Source organism: Aspergillus brunneoviolaceus (genome assembly GCF_003184695.1).
Source record: "Aspergillus brunneoviolaceus CBS 621.78 unplaced genomic scaffold BO95scaffold_24, whole genome shotgun sequence".
Lineage (NCBI taxonomy): Eukaryota > Fungi > Ascomycota > Eurotiomycetes > Eurotiales > Aspergillaceae > Aspergillus > Aspergillus brunneoviolaceus.
In genome coordinates, this window is record NW_020290754.1 from 275626 (window position 1) to 298782 (window position 23157).

Consider the following 23157-nt stretch of genomic DNA (forward strand, 5'->3'; position numbering starts at 1 on the left):
CCTAATGACATATTTCTTCCACCATTACCCTAGCCATTCAATTTTCGCTTGCTCAATCAACTACCTCATTTGATCAACTATACTTTTAGTGTCCTGCGTAAGGAAGTGGACCGCATGGACCCCTGTTTTTTTTTTTTTTTTTTTTTTTTACCACCTAGCCCTGCCATCAGGGAAAGCATCGTGGGTGTTTCAAATTGCCCAAGAGTTAGCTACCTTTTACCCGCGATACCAGCAAAACTTGCCTTGGGCCGGAAAACAAACCAAGATCGGTAGACATCGGTCCATCTATGACTTTGACCACACACTAACATTTAGCTGACTCGGAGACTCTGTGCCGATTCTCATTGTCTGTACTATACTGTACACCCGCAGCCGTCCGTGGAGATATATATCATGTGCATGCGTACCAGTCCCTTTTCCAGGCCATACGTCTGCTTGTATGATCTCTGAAGGGACTGGACAGTACCCACAGTGACAGCCGGTGCCTGCATCAGGTGGTGTCTTGCGCACACATATAGACATCCATCTCTCTGTATGTATGTATACTGTTATTGAATCTACATTCGACCTAAAGGAATTTGCTGTGTAGGTACCTTGGGTCGTAGTATGCGGTCAATACACATCCCGAACATTCCAGCCTCAGTAAATAGAGGTTGACTCGCATATTACTTAGCAATGTTGCTCAAAGCAGGGATTGTGGCAGGCAGCATGCAGCAGTCTGTCGAGCTGCATTAGTTCATTCACTGATGGGGATGATGTTTGGGTGCAAGTGCAAAAGTCACAGCACCTCCAGGTCGCGTGTGTGACAGGGCCAAACGTCTTGACTTGACTGATAGAAAAGGAGCTGAAGGGATTGCTGGTGTGCCATGATGAATAGAGCAATGGTCTAGATGCACAGACAACACCAGAAATGGTACATTGACTGCTAGACTAGGAATCCGCAAAGGCCCATGGTGGATCCACAGGTCTACAATACGTAGCTCGCTCCATCGGGCGGGGCAGAGCGGTCAACCCTGACTACGTACAAATTAACTTAGTCTACTAAACTCCTCATCTGCCGGGGCGGGTCTGGAGTTGGGAACGCTCTCAAACCAATATTATAGTTCATATGCACCTGCCAGTATCATGTACACGTTTATATTCATCAGATGTCCTGCGGCTGATTGTGCAGGTTATTTACATATTATGACGGCAGGCACAAATGCCAACTCCGTCTCAAGAACAAACATGGAAAGAGTCATTAACCGGATCCCGCAAGAGGGGTTCACCAAGCCCTAAAAAGGTGAAAAGCCCTACAAACCCTGCCTGTATTCTAGGCCGCAAAAAAAAGGGTGTTCAATGCATGTGCGCTATGGAGCACAACAGGCCACCATCCCAATCAGTAAATACACGCACTTTAGGGGGAGGGGGTGGGGAAGAGAAACACGGGTAAAATTGCACTCGAGAAGCGGTGAATAGCATCACAGGCCATGCTTAAAGATTCAATCCGAATTCGGCATCGAGGTCGGATGAGATTGTATTCATCCCAGCATGCCCCACACCAGAGGCGCGTTCGTCAGAGATTTGCTCATCTTCTAGACCCGGAAGGTTAGGACCCTTCCCCGTCAAATTGAATGGAGCCATGTCTGGTAAGTTGTCCAAGGCACTTAGCCCCAAACTAAAGCCTTTACCGCTAGTGAGTCCGGTGGTATTGATGCTATCGTCGACACCTAGAAAATCGGCTCCGGTGTCGTCAAAATTGATGAGAGCATCGAAATCATTTTGGGTGACCTCGGCATCATTCGCCAAGTCCATCAGTTGGCTCAAACTTAATTCGGAATCCAGATTGGGGATGCTGAATGCGTCCTGATGATGATAACTTGGGTTTATGTTGCTTGTGCTGCCATTCTCGCTGCCGTCGGAAGGCGGCGGGGTAGAGGCAAAGGCTGGCCCGCTTTCTGCAGCCAGTTGTTCGACAAGCCCGGTTGTGTCGGACTTCGGATATGTAAGGTCGGGAATCTTCTGTGCCAAAGAATCTGGGGGTGGAGTCAAGGCATTAACCCGAGTAGTCGCGCCAAGCGTACTGCCGGACCGTGAGTGCACATCCTGTGGCGCCACTGTAAGCTGGATCCCGGCCTTTCGGATCGCAGCCTCCAAAAACGATGTCGCGAAATCGGCAGACGCATAGATCTCTCTAAGACGCTGCAGGATCCGCATGCATTGATAGAATCGTTGAAGGCTGGTCATTCGGATTGTGGGATCGCTAGACTTGATATCGAGAAGATGAATTATGACCGCGGGAAGTAGAACCGTGACGCCGGTGGTAGGGAAATATCGCGTCAAATCAAGACTATGTAGATCCTGGGCGATGTTCGTGATCTCGATGGCAGCATATCTGACCTTGTTCCTTGATATTTCCTGCAATTCAGCATCCGTGGATGGAAACGGGATCGCAGGGAGAACCTGCGGGCGGTGCAGGGCGCTGGATGTGGTCAAATAGACCATTTTCAGTAACGCGCGATGGGAATGAAGCACCTCTTGGGCCTCGCCAAGTTTGGCAGGTGCGGCAGGGGCATACTGAATTTCGGTGGGAAGGTGGGCCAGCCAGTCTTCCAATTCCTGGTCACATCGGCGAACCTCAAACGTTTCTGCTGCCGACTTTTTGGGTACCAGCATCATCGTAGTCTCCATTGTCCCGCCAAACTTATGGCTCAAGACCGAATACTGCGCAGATAATACATGACTGACACACAAGCAGAGCTTTGCCTTTTCAATAAACATGAGGGCTAGCTCCCGCTGGTGTTTCGGGTTCTGTAAGATTTCCGAGTTGCCCACCATGCTCACGATTTCAGGGGAGAACGGCTGGAACTCAAAATCATCAAGGGTTAACATGGGAACGTCACAATCGTCGTCTTTTACACGCATGGGCCGTCTCATCCCTAGTGCGATAAGGCGATCGCGTGTATATGTACTCCACCAGATCCGTTTCCACATCCGTTGACGCCGAACATCCATGCGGGAGTTACCCGGATCCCGGTGTAGGCCAATCGTGTGTGCGAGAGACAGGCTTACACCCATCCAGTGCCAGGTATCCTTCTGATCATCCGGTGTCTCATACCAATATGTCATCAGGAGCAGTGATTGAACCAGTGAGATCCGGTCAACTTCGTAGTCAAAATCGTAAAGAAGCCTTGCTCGCTGAAAAAAAGCCTTGCGCGCCGCTTTTCGGGAAGGATAGCCTGCTGCATGAAGGTGCTTCAGGCTGATGAACGCTGTACCCGCAAACATCACGGCCTGGAAGAGCAATAGACTCATTCGACGGATGCCGTCATTCTGAACAATGGTCTGCAGGAAATCTTCCAGGTCAAGGAGGGGCATGTAAGTATGCACGTAATGTATATAACTTTTGAGCAGCTCGTTGCGCAAACCCACGTCGGGAACGGTCAACGCTCCCTTCTGGTACAGGTACTCAATGTCTTCCTTTTGAAGACGAGGTGGTAGACCACGAATGTAATCAGGTAAAGCGACTCCGCCCGTTCTTGCACTCGCAAAAGAGGGGTCTAGCATTTGCTGAATCTGTGACGTGACATGGTGCAATGGTAGAGTTGCCGGAACAGCCGGATTGGGGGCCACTCTTCGTCGAAAGCGATCTCCCGAGCCAGCCCGATTGACTTGACTCTGATCTAAAACACGATTATGAATTAGACAATGCTGGGCGCAAGTTGTTATCCAAGTGGAAGCAACTGAAGGATCAATACGCACACAAAAGATGAGGGATGTGCTGTCCTTGGTCTAGATCCAGTGAACGTTGGGACGGAGACGCAGGAGCGACATCGGATAGCCCCTGGGATTCGCTCAGTCTGCGGAAGAGGTTGGAAGCATCTTCAGCGCCCTCAGAAGGAGAGTGCGAGTGCAACTGTGAGCTGCTATTGTCACCTTCCACACGTGATTTCCTGTATAGTGGCAACACGGCGCGTTCGAGGTTAGCCGGAGATTCTGTGGAGTGGAAATCAAACGGGAGACAGATTCGACATGGACGAACTTTCTCCTCTTGCTCTCAGTGACAATGCACTCTACTTGATCCAGGCGACAATTGGTGCATGGTGATCCATTCTCGACCACATCACAGCGCACCTTACGAGCCCGACAACAGCAGCAGGCCTTGGACGCCCGCCGTTTCACGGGACGGGAGTTGGCCGGCAGACCGGCTGTAGAGGCCTTGCGCTTGCTTTTGGGATCAGTCTCCATGGGGGTGTTGGATGCCGATGACGGTGATGCGGCGGAATTGGTCATTGTTATGAAGAAGCACGGACTAGGATGGGTTCAGTCCATACGATGGTAGATAAAAGGTTGTGGGTGGACAAAATAATTAATATGTTGAAGAATGAAGATACTCAAAGGAGAGCAGAGCCAAGAAGAAGTGTGAAAGGGGTAGTAACAGAGAAGTTATAGAATTGGTGATCAGAACGAGACAGTGACGGAAGAGTGGAGATGTAAATCTTTCTGTGGATTGCGCGCTTTTGGTTTTCGTTCCCCTCTAGAACCGTGATATATGCAAGCAGGTATTCCCAAAGGTGATGAACAAAAAAAAAAGAGGTTACGTGAGTCGAGATGTCTTTTGCTTTTGCTTGTGTTCTTCTTTTTCTTTCTTTCTTTCTTTCTTTCTTTTTTAATTTCTCTCTCTCTCTCTCTCTCTCTTTTGTAATCGGTTCTTCCTTTCCCTGGGGGGATTAGATTCCGGGAAAATAGAGGCAGGAGATCACCGGACCAGGCTTCAAACTTCTCGTCCAAGGGGACGGTAAGTCGACACACGGCGCGGGGGTCGGGGAGGAGAATGTTTAAGTACTAAAGTAGGGATTTTAATAAATTCGGGGGGGGGGGAAAACGCTCACTCCCCAAAAATGACATTTCCATCAGTTAATCAGTTAGTAAAGTAGTTACATGTACTCGTACGTACTCGTAGAATTAGTTAGCCATGGGGAGGGGAAGGGACAGTACCAGCCCCAGATCCACTTTAGTCGTAGTTACTAATGCAGTTAGTATTCGACTAACTAAGTTACTCGTTAGTACGGAGTACTCTGTAGAATCGGTTGCCTCCCCCAGACCAGAACCGTGGGATTAATTACTCCGCCCAAAAATGGCAGAGGAAGGAGAGGCGGCACATGGAATGGTAATAAATTATAACTAACTTAACTAACTACGGAGTACCACTCATGACTAACCTAATAACCAAACTACCCAAACTAATTTCCTGGGTCTTAAGATTCATCATTATCGTTATTAGTTAGTGATCTTGGAATCTTCTTCTTCTTGTTCTTATTTTATCGAAGAACACTGAGTGTACGGAGTGCATACTCTCGTCGTCCATTCTAGTCTAGTCTAGTCTACATTCATACCTAACCTACTCCATAGTAGTCACGCTGGCCAGAAAAATAGGCGCAACAAAAAAAGCGAAAAAGTGGGCGTTAGATAAAGTAGACTAGTACAAACCGGGTGACTCGAGTGTCTCGAGGAAGAAAGCGGGCCACGTTCGGTGGGGAAGTTTTGTTGATTATGAGCCAGTCATTGCCGCTGCTTACTGTACGAGGGCACCCCCACCTATCGTGACGCCGTGAACGCTGTGACGCCTGTGACGCCGTATCCATCCGATTTCAACCACTTTCCGGCTTCCAACAGTCAAGTTACCAGTAATAACTTACCAACAGTGAGCAACCTTCCCTCCAGGTTCTTCCTTTCCCCTCCCCACTTCGCCATCCTCCTCCTCCTCCTCCTCCGAGTCTCGAGCGGCAAGCCCCAGGTTGAGCGCCCTCCCCCCACCCTACCCCACTACTCCTTCTCCAATCGCCAAAAAAACGAGAAATACAAAACAAAAGAAAAAAAAAAGAAAGGCAAAGTCTGGAAAAGGCGGTCCCATCCAAAGAGGAAAGGAAAAAGGTGGACCGAATCTGTTTCTCTCCAGCTGGCAGCTGCTGCTATAGCCGGAGGTTTCCGTCTTGCGCTTTCACTTTCAGCAAAGGAAAGACATCCCGGCTGAACCCACTCTTCTTTCTCAATGGCCAGTGAGCCAGTGAGACTGTGAGTCAGGAGCCAGTGAGTGGCTGTTGGGCCTCTCAACCGCTCTAGGATTCGAAGCTTTCCCAGCCCATTCTCTCCGATAAAGGCCCCATCGGCCCGGTCACGTTACTTGAACCGGCTGTCACAAGTGTGCGAATGTTTGTTTAGTCATGATCAATCACTTAACTAACCAACATTCTTCTTAGCTACCTTCGGACCAGAGGAACCAGGTGCAAATTCAAGACTACTATGGAGTAATTTGTTAGGCTTTCTTCTTCGTTCAAGCCATGGGGCTCCTGTGGCTATTCACAGCTGGTGATGGCTAAAGTACTCGGTACTCCATCATGACAGTGCCCCTGGCCGAACAGTTAGCCAGAAACTTGGTCAGCAGCTGCGTCATGCTTGAACCGGAAAAGATTCCGAGCCTGCACAGCCGTGACTGGCCGAAAAACAAGCCTGTGGTCCCTGGTGTGATTTTCATGAAATTCGGGGTCGCTTCCGTCGGCTCCCTCTAGACTTCGTGATGGTCCATACCCGTGAGGAAGTGCCGAGCGGCCCCTTTGTTATCGTCTAGCTGGACCCCGGGATACAACCATTATTTCATTCCAGTCTTTACTGGACGAGTGAAGAAGGAGGAACGAATGAGAACGTCGACTTTAGCTTTGCTTATGTTGTCCGGGGATCTTACAAACCAAATCCCAGCCATACCGCCTGTCTGTTTGGTATAAAGTCTCTATGACGGTATTCGTCCATTCCAGGGGCTTCGAGCTGCACAATCGTAGGGCCCTCGAAGCAAATAAATACTATGTAATATCGACTACATGGTATGTATGTTGGCCACGTACCCTTCTCACTATCATAGGACCTAGTCCCTCTTCCACTCCTTGCACGGGATATCAAACGCCGAGTTCATTTATACCAAGAGACAATTTACCGGTCAGGAAGGAGCATGTGCCTTAGTCACCGGCCAGTCGGAAAAAGCGCTCATGTTGTGTCCGGGCATTGTGAAGGTGCTCACGAGCATTGACTGCTTAGAAAAGCTGTTCGGCTCTGGTGCAGCACCAAATCTTGTTCCTTGTTCTTGTTCTTGTGAACTACAGTCTACATAAGTAGAGATCAGGACTGGCCGGCTGTGATTAACTGTCTATCAGATCTCCGCATTTACACATTGGGCCTAAGAGTGGGAATAGCACAGGCCCACACTCACCCACCCCGTCAGCTGCCCGATGTGGAATTGCAGCCGATCCCGCAAGCCGATGAAAGAAAAATATACGGGGTATTGTACTTACTCTACAAGGTATATGTGCAGTACTGTACAGAGTACAGCGTTCAGTAAAAGCCACACCCTGCAATTGACGCCCAAAGGCTTCGAGTAGCCCTAGAGATGAAAGCACGCCAACGGGGCTACGCATTTCTGTCCCCACGGAGGCTATCCTGGCACCCTCGGAAAGAACAGTCTCGAATCCTTGCGCGAGTAAACTAAACAAGCTCTCTCCCACGTGATGCTCCAGGTTTTTTTTTTTTCTTTTCTCCCATACGTGGCCGATGTCACGCGTCATAGTGCCGGCAAGCGGCACTTTGCCTGCAGAGCATCCCCGTCACAGGCTCACAGTTTCTGGACCGATAGGCGAATGATTTGTTCCTGAGACTCCGAGTCGGGACTCTGGACTCGAGAAATGTTGTCATAGTCTATACCCTATGCCTTCAACCTATAAGCCCTAATCCTGATCAAATGATTCAAAACTAGAGGGGAGTAAGCAAAGTAGGAGGAGAGAGGTAATTGGAGCGTTAGCTGTCGGGACATGACGGAGGGCTGAGCGGGTTAATTGGCGATAATCGGAGGAATCCAGAAGCGGGCTTCAACTTACCCCACATTATCACTTGAGTAACTTAGCAGTCTAGCCACAATAGCCTGTGGTCAGGAATTGATCAATGGTTCCAGTTGTTTTGATCCTTGACCAAGAGGAGTGCTGTGCCCTTGCAGCCATCCCCTCTTCTTCCTCCCTTTTAACCCCGTGTGAGTCCTGCTCGAGAGCTTGTACTGGAACATCTGCTTTCTGACTCGTATTCCTGATTTTGATTTATTCATTTTATTATGTGTATATATATACATTTCTCTTTTTATTTTGCGAATTCCAGATCGATGACAAGCATGGAGCTTTCACAGACCTGGGGACTTGGAAAGGAGGAAATGCGATTGGGCAAGTGGACAAAGTGGACAGTGGACAACTTCCGACGCCTCAGCTCTCGAAAATCCTTAAAGATTCTTTCCCCCACGAGTGACACGACCGGCGGATCACCAATCTGTTGACAGGAAGTGGAAGCTTGCCAATGGGCGATCTGGGAAAGTATATTACATAGTATGAGTAGTAGCATTATCATTTTCATTAATGTTGATCATCAATCTTGTGGATGTGGGCGGAATGGAAATATACTCAATAGTTACAACTTTGAAATTCTAAGTACTCGTATGCCAGTGAGTAAAAATAGGGACTCGTTCTAGAGCACCGAATCCCATTAATATTACAAATGGAAATCTCCCAACCCGCGCTCCAAATTCCAGTTCAAGGTTACTTCTTCCCCCCCCCCTTCCGGCCTGGGGTTTCATGAAAAGCCCGCCAAATCCGACATAAACCGACTGACTGCACGGCCAGCCGCCCGCCTCTAGGAGGCTCAGGGCTCCAGGCTCAGCTCATACGCGCAACTGCCTATTTGAGACAAACTCTTAGTGGGTTCAATTATTCTTCCAAGTTATCACTTATACTTGTTTGCTTGGTTAAGGAGGAGAGCAGTAGTAAGTACAGTACTATACGTAGATAGTAAGTTACCATGTGGAAGGAAGTGAACTCGTAACCTGCAGTACAGGCAGTGACCAATCTACAATGCTTTCACCCTATTGTCCCTAGTTCATGTGCGAGCAAATGATCGATTTCCATGGTATCATATAGCAGAATCATTGACTTCATTTCAAATTGTTCAATAGGGAGTAGTTGATTTACTCGCTACAATGTATCATTAGGCACATAAATCTTGTCCGTCTCATAACACACAGGCCCTCGATTCCATGAACAAACGCCCCCTTAGGATATCTCGATGCGTAAAGAAAACAAAAATAAAAAACCATCTACGCATCCTAGGCACCCCCACGGCCCATACGTTCAATCGAGCCCATGATGCCGCTCCGCCCCGGGGTGAAAACTGCAATCCCCGATTTACTGCCGCTGTTTCCGCGACCTTGTCTGCTGACTGGCACCCCGATCTTGGGAATCTTCCTTTCTCGTTCATACCCTGCGCCTGTGCTAGGAGGACGGGTGCTGCTGGAGGAACCGCCTTGGCTAACGTTCCGCTGGATATCTTCGGGTGCTGGCTCAGTTGTAGTTGTCGACGGCTCCAGCGACAGAGGCAGCTGGGCATGGGAAGACGGGGGGAGACTTGGTTCGCTCGGTTGAACCGGCTGGATTGACAGCCACTCATCAACAGCAGCCACAAGTTCGCCTTTTTCCGCTCGCTCAACCTTCAACTCAGCATGCAGACGTTCGGTCTCGTCCTTGAGAATGACCACCTCCTGCTGTAGAGCCTTGACTTGTGCCTCCAGCACGCGATGGTCTGGACCAATCTCTTTTATTTCGTGGGAAAGTAAGCTCGAATTGGCCCGTGATGCTTCCGATAGAACGGTATCCCGCTCTTTCCTCAAATGTTCGTTCTCCTCAGTGGTCACCTTCAACTTATTTTCAGCTTGACGTACTCGTTCCTCCCAACGAGCCTCATAGCTCTTCTTCAACGCCGCCACCTTGGTCTCATGCTTCTTTTGATAAGCAGTGTGAAGCTCACGTGCAACTTTCTTGACGGCATCCTGGACCTCCTTCGCAGTCTCCTCGGCTGTCTTCACACTAGGAGAATGCGTCGCTGAAGAGCTCTCCTCCGAGGCGGAGTTACGAGAAGCGGTCAATTGACTCTGCAGGTCTAGCACCCTCCCTTCTAGATGCTCTTTCATTTTCTCGGCCTCAATGGCCCTCTTGACTAGTCGCTCCTTTTCCTGTTCGCCTCCGACAATTTCGGCTTTCACATCGCGCAGAACAGCTTCCAACTCCTGGCCCCTCTGTTGCCATTCGATTTGTTCGATTTCCAACGCTTCTCTGCGAGTTGACTCATTGCGGACCTCCTCCAATGCCTCGCCAACACGTCGCTCGGCATCTGCAACTGCCTTTTTGAGACTGGCAACCTCCGCCTCTTTGCCGCTGAGGGTAGCCTTGAGAGAAGAGATCTCAGATAGAAACCCAGACTTTAAGGACTCGAGCTCCCGCGGGGTGACCGTGGGAATGGATCGAGGAGTTGGAATGCTGGGTATGTCGAAGTCTAATAGGGAAGCCTTGGCAGGTGATTTCACTGCATCTCGAGCATTTCTCAGTGGTGATCGTCGCAGCGGCGAGTATCGCTCATTCTGCATATTATGGCGTGCACGTGAGAAGAAAGCAGGCTGGTCTGAGAAATCGAGCAGATTGGGAGTCACACCAGTGTGTTTGAAATCTCCCTTTTTGGGTGTTATGAGAGGCGATGAATTACTAGCGTCAAGCGAAGCGGATTTTCTAGGCGACTTTCGTGCGGTTCGAGATGTAGCCGGTTCCGTGCTTCGAGATTCATAGTCTTCCTCCTGGCTCAGGCTTTGTGAAAGCGATCGCTTCGACTTGTATGGAGAGTCACTTCGCAGTTGAGCGAATGTAGTCATATCAGGCACGGCAGAGAAGGTACTGAGTCGAGTATCATCTATAGAATCATGAAAGTCGTCGTTCGTAGGGTCGTTGGCTTCGTATATGTCGATAGGTTCATCATTGTCTAATCCATCGTCAATGGATTCGTTCTTATAAAGAAGAGTTGCCATGCCCTCGTTGTCCCTATTCTCAACCACGCCATGGATTACTCCTTGGCCTATCCTTTCTGCTACGCTCTGCTGGTCGCCAACAGGCTCAATATCGTCATCAGCGGAGACGCCAATTTCTGAAGCTTCCCTTCGACTGGCCACTTTTTTGTATCTTTCCTCCGACTCTTCGTCAATCTCCTGGTAGTCAGGTACCTGCTCATAGGAGCGTTTTCTAGGCGTTGCGGAATGCTCGCTGATGCTCTCTAATGGTTGCCGGGTTATGGCTCGCAGTCTCGCAAAATCAAGTGTTTCGTCCCTTCCCTCAAGCTGAAACGGTGAGCTAGGTGCAATCTGCAAGGATTCCACATCCGCGTTGTCTTCTTCCCGACTAGACAATTCATAGCCAGGGTCATGATCTTCGTCGACCCGAAGTGGTATCGGCACATCGTCGATCGACTTTGACGGGCTGGAGAGGATATTCTCCTGCGCATGAACAATGAATGAGCCCGCTTCAACGTCCTCTTTCTCTACGGCGTCATCATAATTTGATGAGAGGACGCGAGAGTTCTGGCGCGAGGACGTCCACGGTGATAGAGGTGTGGACATGGCACCAGGGAGAAGTGATTGATCACAAGTAACAGATAGAGATTTTATGAGATGGGTAGGTGTAGAAGGCACTACAGTACCCTCAAGCAGAAGGGGAATGAACGATCCCTGATTCAATGCACTAAGGCAGTGGGTGTCTGTCGATGCTCACGATCAGTCTAAGATCGGCGTTTATTATGATTTTCCGGCCGTTGCCAGGATAAGCGATAAACAAAACTAGTCTAAAAGGGGCGACGTACCACACCGCCTTTACACAGCGGTGTGAGATGGCAATTGATGTACCGAGCCTCACCGCCTTCTGATAGCCGGCCAGAGTGCTTGGGCACGACTTCACTCTTCTCGGATGCAATTGAACAGGCGGGAGGCCACTACCCATCTTGAGCACAAATGTCGATCTTATACCCTTGTGCTATCATATTGCCAGTAATACCAAAATATCTATGTACATCACTCCAGTCATACGGGAACACCTTGCCAGCACTCGAATGTGAACTCCCAACCTTTTCAGGCTGTGCGTGTATTCGAGGTACTGCTTAGCCCGACTAATGCCGCAAGTAAAATCGCACAAGACAGGGACAAGGGTAGGAGACGCTGATTATGGAGTGAGCTGCTGATATTCAAGCCAAATCATGAGTCTCTTGTACCATACGCGAGTTCCTCTCGGCTTCATGACCAATGTCGGCTTCAGCTTCTGTCACGATGATATGAACAGCTTCTTGCTTCCACGTAGATGAATCTGGTGCATAACGGCAGTGTGCAGCAGACTGTACTACAACAGAGCCATGTTTCTTCTGTTGAATGAAACACATTTGCACTGCCCCAATAATGGCGACTAGAGTGCTCCCCCACCACGCGAGGGCCGTACATTGCACCCTGACACCGGTGCTGTATAGGAACCCGGCAATTGGCGGAGCCAAGGTGCGTGAGAGTGCACCCGCAGAGGCCGCGAGCCCGTTGATCTTGCCCAGAACCGAACCAGGAGGACTGGCTTGTTTGATGAGGATCAGGAGGACTGGATAGTCGATGATCGAGAGAACGTTGCGAACAACCAGGCATCCAAGGATACCGGTGAAGATGAAGTCGTGAGGAACGTATATTAAGAACGGGACCATGAAATAAGCAAGAGGGTGCAAAATGGTGACGAGGACGAATAGGCGCCACACCCCCAGATAATGAGCCAGAACTGGAAATACAAGGCTTTGGATGAATAACGCAATAAGGCCGTCACAAGACATAATCAAACCAACGAACTGGGTCGAAAGACCGACTCCACCGGGAAATCGAAGAGCCGGGCTAGTCAATAAATTGACGTCGACTGCAGGCTTATCTTGCAGGAAGATAGGCAGCAGATGATCGTATGTCATCGAGTGATATGTGAATATCGCCAAGGCGAGAACAAGCATGGTCACCTGCCACGTGAAGACGGCCTTCCGTTGCGAACTCGAGTCTATCGAGCCATCAGAGCGCACATGCCAATCCTGATCGTCGTGGAGGTGCACATGATTGAAAGTCCCGTAAGACTCGGCTCGGAGATCAGCTCCTGCAGTCGTACTTGGTCCCGAAGTGGCCAGTAGAGGATGCATGACAGATGTGCTATCAGGGCCCTCTGCCCCAACTCCATTTCGAGGTTGCATATCGGGATGCGTCTCGTTCAGTAGAAGCCAGCAAAAAATAATACTGCAAAGAAGCAAAGCAGAGCAGACCAAGTTAGGCAAAAGAAAGGGAAATGTCCCAAAAAGCCCGCTCTGAGAGAAAAAAGTAGGATAGCCTTCCGCAGGTTTTGCAAGTAGACCTCCAATAGCTGTGAAGATGATGAGCTTGAGACCTCCCCCTAATGTCGTTGAGACACGCTTCCGCTTACCTGGGCCGATGATAGTTCCAATTGACCAGAAGAACGGCATAATAGCATATGCTCGTGCTATAGGAATGGGGTATCAGAAACAATTCCAACACTGCAGATCACTGAAACCGAGAAGTAAACCAGTCCTTACGTTCGTGTTCGGGATTTTTGACCAGCTCGCCGACCATGGTCTGAATGACCCCGATATTTCCGTTGAGTACACCACCTAAAGCTCGACCGAGCAAAGCTACCCAAAAGTTGGTTGCGAATCCAACCATGAGAAGAGATGCCATGGTGCCGAAACAGCCGGAGATAAGGACAGGCTTGCGGCCGACTCGATCCGAGAGGCTTCCCCAGAACATGCCCGTAAGAGCCTCACAAAGTGAGAAGGTAGAGACAAGAATGCCGGCATAGAAAGACGCATTGCTGTCATCAGCCACATTAAAGTCCTTGACCATGACCCATGAGTACGGGAAGATGGATGTGAGGGCAATGGGCTCTGCGATACGACATATTGCTAATACATGAGTAGTGGCGTTAGTAAGACCATCACCATCTGTTTCGAGCAACAAAGACCTTGCGTACCTAGCAGGAGAAGCTGAGCAGTGGGAAATTCGTCGTCGGAGGTAGATGTTCTTCTCTGCTGTGTTAATACCATCTTCGGACGAATCAACCAAGACTCTTACGGCAGGCCCTCCGCGAGACAACGGCTCTCAATGAAAAATGACTCTTGCGGTGTGTTGTTGAAGGGTACTTTTGTGTATGTTATATCTCCCTTTTCTGTGTTGGTTATTTATGCTGATAACGGATAATGCAAGATCTCCCTAGAAATGTTCTCCTGTAGTGATTCTATGGTCGAGTTTCCGATTTCGATTCCAGACTGGTAATAGAAGTGGAGACACGGATATCGGGATAATCGCCAAGGATTTGAACAGGTTTGTAGAGAGCGATTGTGCAAAGTGAAAGATAAAGGATGATTAGCCTAACGCAAGTGTGCTGAATGGGAAATAAAGAGCTTTGGGGGAGGGGGGAGGGGCAAGAGAGAGAAATTTATGATGGAGAGAGAAAGAATAATAGGAAAAGGGAACGTGGTGAAGAGGCGAGGGCTGGCGTAGAGTGGAACCCACTATACAGTATAAAAAGTATGAATCTGACGAACAGGACTGCAATTGCTCAAGGTATGCATAAAGTACAGTAACTACTACCTAGTACTTGGCCACACTGTACTTCATCCATGGGACTACCCGGTCTGCCGGCAACCTTGAGCCTGCCCAACCAGAACAATCTTTCGTGCAAATTTCCCCCAAGCAGAAAATTGTGGTACAGCAGCTGTAAGATACGAGCACATATGTGGTAATCATATTCAACGAGTCGCAGGCAGAGTATTCGACAGTACATTTCGAATTATAAAGGTCAATCCGTTTACGGCACTAGGTAAATTATCTAGAGATCAGCTCGGAGTATAGTTGCCCCCGCTACATTTAGACGATCAGCAGGCAAACTCAGGCAGGCCAAATTATGTTCCGCTTGCAGATCTGAGGCCATGCTGACCGGTGGCACATATTCCAGTATGTAAAGTGCATGTACTCCTACAAACAACCTTTTGAAGTCAGCAAACTTTGTGAAAGTGGCAAAGTAAAGGAACCCTTACTCATGTGGGGAAATGGTTAGGGATGAAAGACCGTGACTGTATCGAATTCTGGGGTTCTATTGACTTGCAACCATCTCTCCCTGCTAAAAGACATTTGTGCCTCGCCACTGGCACCGAAAAAAATATACTCATACCAGGTAGATGGCCACGACATTTACTTCCTACTCATTCTAGTACTAGGCTACTACCGCACAATAATTATGGCAGGTAAGTTAAGGTTAGCCTTGCACCTTCGAGCCCCGCACTTGGAAAGTCCTGTTCCACCAATAATGCTTGTCTGATATTACCCCCAATTGACCACCCGTGACCAGACCGGGCCAACATCAAGTGGACTATCAGCACATTCATGGCCAAGCCATTATATACTTAGCTGAAACCGCACCAGGAATCCTGGATTGTGTCTCAGCCATTTTTAGTTTTCTGTCCACGAAAACAATACAGAACTGTTGAAAATGACTGAACTTGCATGACATTATAAAAAGGGTGCTTGAGTCACCGTGGAAGCCTCAAGACTGTTGTCATGCTCGTGCCAAAATGTTTGTGCCAAAGCTGAACCATAGTACGACGTGTAGGTGTCCATCTGGTATGGAACAAATGCTGTTTCAAGCAATCAAAGTAAATATGAATAGTAGTTTGAAAAGCGATGACGGCAGTTTTGAGGGGAGGAGAATAGAGGGCCAGTCTCGGTAGTTCGTGGTTGACAATGACGCTGTTGTCAGTTGATTCAGGTCGCAGTAATGATCTAATTACATGTAGAAGGCGGTACCGTCTCCCCATTGTCCGCCATTGCTGATTGATGCCTCGTCAGACGATATCTGAAGGCCATTCGGATACAACCAGGGCACATCCGCCTCTTTCTGATGAGGTCACACCGATAAAGCTCCATGGACAGTGTGTTATGTACGGCAATGTCAGGGAGCCAGTCCGACGCGATACGTCGGGGTTTCTGAAGATCCGGTGGCATTATGCTTTGCGTCCGAAGTGGAAATTATGTGTATCTATTAGAAGCTGCTGGCAACATGGAACCAGCTAATGGGCTGCATTCCCCGATATAGGTATATATGATCGTCGCTCTCTTGCAGTCTGGAGTGCGTCAGGATCGCCGAAGTCCACGAGGCCATCAACAGGCAGACTGCAGTACATACCTCCAGCCATTTCCCTATCCAGGGCTTCATTATTGCCCAGGCCAGAAGGCTACCGGTTGCGATAATGAAAATGAACACAATGGCTTGGTCCTTTCTGGAATCTCGTTCTACGTGGCGGCAACGATATTAGCGCATCTCTCTAGAGACGAAGGGGCAAGATTAAGTCGTACGAAAACATGTTGTGAAGACATCCTCTTCCTTTGCTCCTTTGCAAGTAGGCAGATCATAGTCGAAGCAAAATTTCCGATTACAGTCGTTGCAGCTCAAAGACCGGTAATTCTTCGCTCTCCTATCTAGGAAATCATCGGCATCGTCGTGACTTCGGAGACGGAAGAGACTGCTCTGTGTAGACAGAGAATTCGACTTTTCGGGGTCAAGAGGAATTATTGTGCTGTTGGAGAAGCAGGTACACTTGCAGAACGACGCAGGGGCTAAGATCAGAGTTGTCTAATTAGCATGTGTTGCTCAATAGGGAGAAGCATGTCGGGCCTAAGCTTACAGGAAGCCACTCCAACAGATGCGCAGGCGAGAAATATGAGGCAAATAAGCATCAAGTCGAGACCTCTACCATAAGGCTGCATTTTGCTGCTTATCAAGATAGACAGGGTGACTATCCGCTGCTGCCATCAGTTGCTGTATCACGCCCCATGGCTACATGTTGACAATCGGCTGCTATCGCTTCCCCGATTGTTCCCCGGATCCTTGGCGCCACGTGACCGTTAACACTCAATAACCGCTCTCTACTCCGTAGTGTACCTGAATAGCAGGAATTTGATTAAGACACAATATGTGGCTACGACATGATACGATGTTCTTCCTACAATGCCGACCCATGAAGTGCAATCATCATGCATTTTTGACGTATATATAGGAGTGAGAATCATCTAGGATTTGCCTTTCATGCCCTTGCTCCGATTCTCACGCTGCCTGTGGTCTTTGGCGGCCTCGCGGCGTCTTCTCTTCCATGCACGGTTGTTGTCTCCTCGATTTTCCCAGAACCATTTGACAAAATCAGAATCATCTTTGGGCCCTGATGCAGCCTTTGAGACCGGGGTTGTCATGTACACGTCATCGTCTGAATCCATAACCCGAGGCTGCTCGGGCTTATCCCAATTAATGGTTCGATTGACTAACGCCGTATCAGGTGTTGGGGCCGCACTTCTCAATTCACGATCCCGTAGATCCCTCTTTGTGAAAGGTGTAAGTGGTGCTGCAGGTTGGGCTTCCGTCGCATCCTCCATTTCAACTTCGTCATCCCCTCCGAAAAAGCTGAAGTGTAGCTTCTCCTGTGAAATAGAGTTTATAGCAGATGTGCTAGGCGCGGGCCTTTTAAAAAGAGCCTCCAACGGGTGAACTTCCTGGGTTGGCGCTGTCTGATCATTATTTCCTGACGGAAGAGATTGAAGCCCCGACGAATGTGACTCGGCCACACTCTCCTGCTTTGATGACTTCAAAATTTGTTCTTCGGCGATGCTTAGATCTTCTGAATCATTAGACGAGCTAGATGAGCAAGATTCATAGCTCTCAGACTCTTGAGAATCTTCTTCGGACGAGGGATCCTCTTCGGACGAGCTCCCACCGCTGGAAGATGTCCAATCCTCTGATTCATCGGTCGATTCTGCTTCTTTAGTGGTTATTGTTTGTTTCGTTCTGGGTTTGCCAGGAACCGTGGTGCTGTCCTTCTTGATAGCTCGTGGCTTCTCCTTAGTTCCTGGAATGCATCCCGGTCTATATTGGTCTGTCCTTATCCGATCACTGACAGGCTCTTTCACAGTTCCACTTGTGTCCATCCAACCCTTGCCTTCAACAAATGTCACTGTGTCCGCTGATTCGTCACGTCCAGACCGTAGGAAACTGGGATGCTTGACCGTCTTAGAAAACTCATGGACGATTGTCTCATGAGCAGGCTTTTTCTTCTTCGACTGTTTCTCATGCTTCTCGTCGGGTGATGACATCCGATTAGGAGGAAGTTTTGTACGGAACAGGCACTCTTCCTTTTCGGTATACTTGGACTTCGCCTGTGACTTGGCTGGCTTGCCCTCCTTTGCATCCTTCGACTTCTTATTCCTTTTCTCTTCTTTGCGCCTGTCTTGCTTGGCGTCTGCCGACTCTGTCCAGCCTCTCTTCACCTTGCGGTCAGCCGGAAGTTCATACCCTTCGAGTGTCTCTTCCGCCGCCTTCCGCTTCTTCGCCTTCTTATCTGACGGGGATTGAGTAATCTTGTCGAGTGCTTCATCCTCACTTCGTTGCCGTTTCGGTGAACGCGCCGTATCCACCTTGAATTTGCGACCTTTTAAGATTGAGCCATTGAGCTTTTTCTTAACCTTTTCCGCCTCCATTGTCGGCAGCGTCACGTAACCGTAATTGTTTTCGGGGAAGGTTGGGACACAATGAAAGGAAATCTCCGTGGCCAAGGGCCGAATTGTTGGTGGCAAAACGGAGGGGAGAAGCTCTAGGTTGAAAGGAGTGATGTGAAGTCGTTTGGTTCCAGGCGCGGAGTCCGTCATTTGCTGCGTTAAGCACGACTAGATGGGATTAGGAATTGAGCGCTTTTGGTGCAGAGGGATCAACAACGCATCGGAATGGCCTCCGTTGTGATAGGCGCAAAACTCTGAGAGGGTCGAAGCAGAACTGATCGAAAGCAGATAGGTATATGTATAATCAGGTGGGTATAAATTCGCGAAAGGGGAATGTGTATCTCCAAAGTGTCTACCCAGATTATCCTATCACAGCCACATCAAGAAAAGAAAAAAATAAGAGCGCCGAAATTGATAACTGGTCCAGATCTTGGGCGATGGATTTTCCGGTCCGCGCAGGCTTGATATGTGGCGCAGTAACCTAGCGGACAACCTAACTAGCCACTTGAGTTTGTTTGTCTGCGATGTGACCTAACTTTACTCCGTACAGTTCATGAATAACACATAGCGTACTTACCATTCAGCACATTAATGCTCATAGTAGGCGCTAAGGTCAATATCTGACTCTCATGTATCCTATATATTTTTAATGATGATAGAAAAAAGTAAAAAGCTCAAGAACTGCGGTGTTGACCGCCGCGGTTTTTGTACTGTACAGTTTCAGTGTAATCTAGAAGTTGACGGGCCGAACGTCAGCTTGGGTGAAGTCATCGATTACAACTACTAACCTTGAAGTTAGCGGCTACTATCTGGCCGATAAGTTAGTACGTACAGTACATGTACTATACGTAGATCTCGTATCATACCGTATCCGTATTCCGGCATTACCAAATCCGTTCCTCGGCCTTGCTGTCTGACGACTGAACTGTCTGGATGACTTGACTAACTAACCACTAACTAACTAACCAAGTCAACTAACCTACTGTGCTGCATTCATGATTGTTGATCGCTCGGCCGTCTCTTTTCTCTCCTCCTTCCTCTTCCTGCCCCATCTCTCTCCCATTAATGTTCTTCCTAGACCACGACCAGCCAACTCATCTTTTCGTGGGGATACACTAACACTTTTATGTTACTCTTGAGTCTTCAGTTTCCTTTCCCTTCCCCTCCCTCTGTCTCCCCTTATTCGGCCCCAGACTATCTATCGTCCCGCGGTTAGTTAGCTCGAGCCCGCGCTTCTGATCTCATCGCCGCTTCCAGCTTCATCCTCGTCCGCTCACATGGCCACGTTGGGTTTACTGACATTTTGTATCCACCCTTTCTCAAGCAACTGACACTCCTCTAACCTATGCGCTTTTCGTTCTCCCCTTCATTTTCCCTAGTCTCTTGTGGCCGAACCATCATCATTATTACTGCACATCATTCCGATTATCTCTAACCTCTTCCATTATTGATTGCCGGCCGGATATATCGCCGCCTCTTTCTTTGCTTGCTTATCCGGGATTTCCCAACCGGGCCTTGACCTCCTGCCCGTTGGTACCCAATCGCTTTGCTCTTCTTTTTCCCTTCTTGTTCGAGATGGGCAATTCCCAGACGAAGGAAAGCAGACCGTCTCTTACTGCGCCAGGGCGCAGAAGCCATCATCATGGCCCGTATGGCGACCGCCACCACGCTGACGGTTCTCGATCGACTCGAGGCAGCGGACCCGATCTATCCATCCTCGGTATCAATACACATTCGGAGCGAGACGTGGCGTCGCTTGAACATCGGCGAGAAACTAGACAGGAAAGGGAAGCTCGCCGGCTTGAGAAGGAACGGGCGGCCCGCCTCAAAGAACGAGAGCGTAGTATGAAAGAAGAGAATGTTGATGGCGGTTACCTGGTAACGCAAGGTGTATACACCGGAATCGAAGATTTCAATAAGGCTGTGGTTCGCCAATTAATGGTAAGTCGACGATAAGATTTGCTTGCCTGTATTATCGAACCTGACTTAAGCTTGCTTAGGTCGAACGACGACTTGCACCATTCTGGAGAGGTCTCAACGACTTCTCAGACTCATGGACAGAACATCAGCTGATGGCAGCAGCGCGAGGCCTGCCAATCCCCCTTCCGGATGAAATCCCTCCGGAGCTGGAATATAAGAATCCGCCTAAATCTGGCGAAGATGCCCGGGACGCCTCGGATACACCCACGGTACACTTGATGGTACCTATTACTTCCAGGTCTCAGTCGTACGGCTCGGATGCTACTCAGTCTTCTACACCAGCACATTCACTCCCCTCACCGACCTCTCCTATCGCTTCCGGCGCTTCCAGCTCACCTATGTTTCGGACCCGTGCAAAGACATTGGCATCCCTTTCCACGTCTAAGCATGGCATTCAATGCGATACAATGACTCGAGAAATTCACCTTCCACATGATCCTTTTGTAAATGGACAGCCGATTGAGGCTTATCTATACAAAGCGGCTGCCGAATGTCCCATTTGCTTTCTGTGTTACCCCCCCTATCTCAACCGGACGAGATGTTGCGACCAACCAATTTGTTCCGAGTGTTTCGTCCAGATCAAACGACCTGACCCCCACCCTCCGGAGCACGGAGACACAGAACAAAATGCGCAGTCGGCGGCTGATGGTGAGCGCGCGGATAATGAGGACGGTCAATTAGTATCGGAACCGGCAGCATGTCCGTTTTGCGTTCAGCCTGAATTTGGAGTCACTTATGCACCACCGCCATTCCGTCGAGGACTGGCTTACGCAAGCGACATGGGTGCCCGTCCGAATCTTACATCTCCACTATCCTCCAGCTCGTCCCTTTCTTCTAGCACTACCCCTGTGACGGGCCGTCGTCGCGCGACGTCATTATCTGCCAATGACCCAACTGTGGTCACAACTGATAGGGTCCGGCCTGATTGGGCACAGAAGCTAGCAAACGCCAGAGCACATGCCGCGCGACGATCTGCGGCAGCAACCGCTCTTCACACTGCCGCCTATCTCATGCACAACAATGGTTCTGGCGCCGACTCGAGGAATTTTGGCCTTGGAAGAAGGAGTGTTATGCGACGGAATGGGGGACCAGAGAGTCAAAACACCTCGCGAACCGGCTCCCCTGCGCTGCAGGCCCTTGCATTCTTGACAGACCGTCGTGCTGCAGGCCAAGAAAATGATCTTGCAGAAGATGCTCCAAACAGCATTGCACCACCACGCAGCAGGTCAAGGAGAAATCGTATCGATGACCTCGAGGAAATGATGATGATGGAAGCTATTCGGCTGAGTTTAGCCAGTGAAGAGGAGCGGCGCAAAAAGGAGGAGAAGGAGGCGAAGAAGGAGGCAAAGCGAAGAGAGAAAGAAGCCAAGAAGGCGGAGAAGGTTGCGCGCAAATCAGGTCCGCCCAGTGACAATGCCAGTAATTCTGCCCTGGATGTGGTTGGCGATTCCAGCCTAGGAAGAGTCATCAGCAGCTCCTCCTCTTTTACCGGCGAAGAGCCTCCCTCTACTAGCAAGGGCAAGGAGGTAGACCGTGCGCCACCTCCAGGTCAAATTGCGGTTATCCCCACTGAGGTTGTCTCTAGCCTCGAAGGCGCACAGTCTTCGCCAGCTGTTATCGCGACGCCGACCGACCATGCTCTCCATTTGCCAACCTCGTCGCACCCGCGACCGTCACATTTACGCCATGTCTCTAGCGCGTCCTCGTCGTTTTCATCTCTGGTCGAATCGATGAATGAGGGCCATACTGGACTTCACACATCTGCTAATGGTGCGAGCTCCTCCACCGAGCCCATATTCAACTTTCGCAGTCTAGCCGCTGTGATTGGAGACGAAGACAAAGGCGACGAAGCAATGGAGCACGTGGAAGATACAACACTAAAACCCGATGCATCGAGCGCAGTATTAACTTCCCACTCTGCTACCGCCAATGATGAAATGGTGAAATCTGGGCAAGTGATAACTGCGCCGACGCCTGTTTCCTTGGAGGTGCCTAAGAATGAAGAGTTAATTCCGAAGGAGTTGGAGTCTCGCTCGGTTGAATTACCATCCACTACAGGAGATACAGAGACTGCCTCCTAGATCTTAATATTTTGCGGGATGAGGCTTTTTCGTCTGTTCGACCAGGCTGCCTTGCGACGTTGCTCCAACCTGCGTCCACTTTTGCGGAGGGATAATTTACAACAGGTCACTCGCGCGAAGGGGGGTTTTCTTAGGGACGGAGGGAGGAATAATAGTGATACAATTCTTTATGCTTCTGCCATTGCTACACCTGACGAAGTCCTGTCCCTTCAGTATGTGCATGGATCCTTTTTTTGGTAGCTGGCCCGCGTTTCTTCTTTCTCTATATACATACCATTGTATAGATTCGACACCTGTCTTCAATCTTGGCTCCTTTGTCTATCACTCTCTCAAATGGCAACGCTCCAACACCTTACGGATGTTTGCTTGGGCTTTACTGAAGAAAAGGATGCTGCAAAACAGGGAACGCGGGCACCCAAGCCAAAATCGAGGACACACATAATACATGTTTGGATTGATCAAGCTCATTTGTATCAAATACATGCAAATTCCATGGCTGGTGACCTTGTTTAAGGTCGAAGTGGAGCGGATCCTTTAATAGTCTCAAGACCTTGGAGTTGTTTCAGCCCATATGATGGAGGCTCCACCGGAGAATTATTTAGTGCG

General features: G+C 49.3%; 6 protein-coding genes across 6 annotated transcripts; 1 reads left to right on the forward strand and 5 right to left on the reverse strand.

Annotated features, from left to right (window-relative positions):
- Positions 1-1452: 1452 nt before the first annotated feature.
- Positions 1453-4512, reverse strand: farB1 (putative C6 transcription factor (Ctf1B)). The gene is made up of 3 exons (XM_025592335.1): positions 4022-4512; positions 3742-3932; positions 1453-3662 (listed from the first exon to the last, which is right to left on the reverse strand). The coding sequence occupies exons 1-3, from the start codon at positions 4270-4272 to the stop codon at positions 1474-1476; spliced, it is 2631 nt and encodes an 876-aa protein (XP_025443471.1). The 5' UTR covers positions 4273-4512; the 3' UTR covers positions 1453-1473.
- A 4492-nt stretch (positions 4513-9004) lies between these two features.
- On the reverse strand, positions 9005-12006 carry BO95DRAFT_481226 (uncharacterized protein). The gene is made up of 3 exons (XM_025590196.1): positions 11944-12006; positions 11737-11906; positions 9005-11618 (listed from the first exon to the last, which is right to left on the reverse strand). The coding sequence occupies exons 2-3, from the start codon at positions 11871-11873 to the stop codon at positions 9167-9169; spliced, it is 2589 nt and encodes an 862-aa protein (XP_025443472.1). The 5' UTR covers positions 11874-11906; positions 11944-12006; the 3' UTR covers positions 9005-9166.
- On the reverse strand, positions 11863-14358 carry BO95DRAFT_411006 (MFS transporter). Its single transcript, XM_025584201.1, has 4 exons — positions 13923-14358; positions 13489-13854; positions 13359-13415; positions 11863-13298 (listed from the first exon to the last, which is right to left on the reverse strand). Exons 1-4 carry the CDS (start codon positions 13993-13995, stop codon positions 12115-12117), a joined length of 1680 nt encoding a protein of 559 aa, XP_025443473.1. The 5' UTR covers positions 13996-14358; the 3' UTR covers positions 11863-12114.
- Positions 14359-15891: 1533 nt separating this feature from the next.
- Positions 15892-16766, reverse strand: BO95DRAFT_93215 (uncharacterized protein). Its single transcript, XM_025592336.1, has 4 exons — positions 16633-16766; positions 16304-16564; positions 16134-16240; positions 15892-16071 (listed from the first exon to the last, which is right to left on the reverse strand). Exons 1-4 carry the CDS (start codon positions 16712-16714, stop codon positions 16018-16020), a joined length of 504 nt encoding a protein of 167 aa, XP_025443474.1. The 5' UTR covers positions 16715-16766; the 3' UTR covers positions 15892-16017.
- A 247-nt stretch (positions 16767-17013) lies between these two features.
- On the reverse strand, positions 17014-18866 carry BO95DRAFT_441617 (uncharacterized protein). Its single transcript, XM_025586214.1, has one exon. It carries the CDS (start codon positions 18638-18640, stop codon positions 17018-17020), a length of 1623 nt encoding a protein of 540 aa, XP_025443475.1. The 5' UTR covers positions 18641-18866; the 3' UTR covers positions 17014-17017.
- Positions 18867-20065: 1199 nt separating this feature from the next.
- On the forward strand, positions 20066-22636 carry sip5 (Sip5p; the record flags this gene model as incomplete). Its single annotated transcript, XM_025590778.1, has 2 exons — positions 20066-20431; positions 20491-22636. 2 exons carry the CDS (start codon positions 20066-20068, stop codon positions 22549-22551), a joined length of 2427 nt encoding a protein of 808 aa, XP_025443476.1. The 3' UTR covers positions 22552-22636.
- Between the last annotated feature and the right edge of the window lie 521 nt (positions 22637-23157).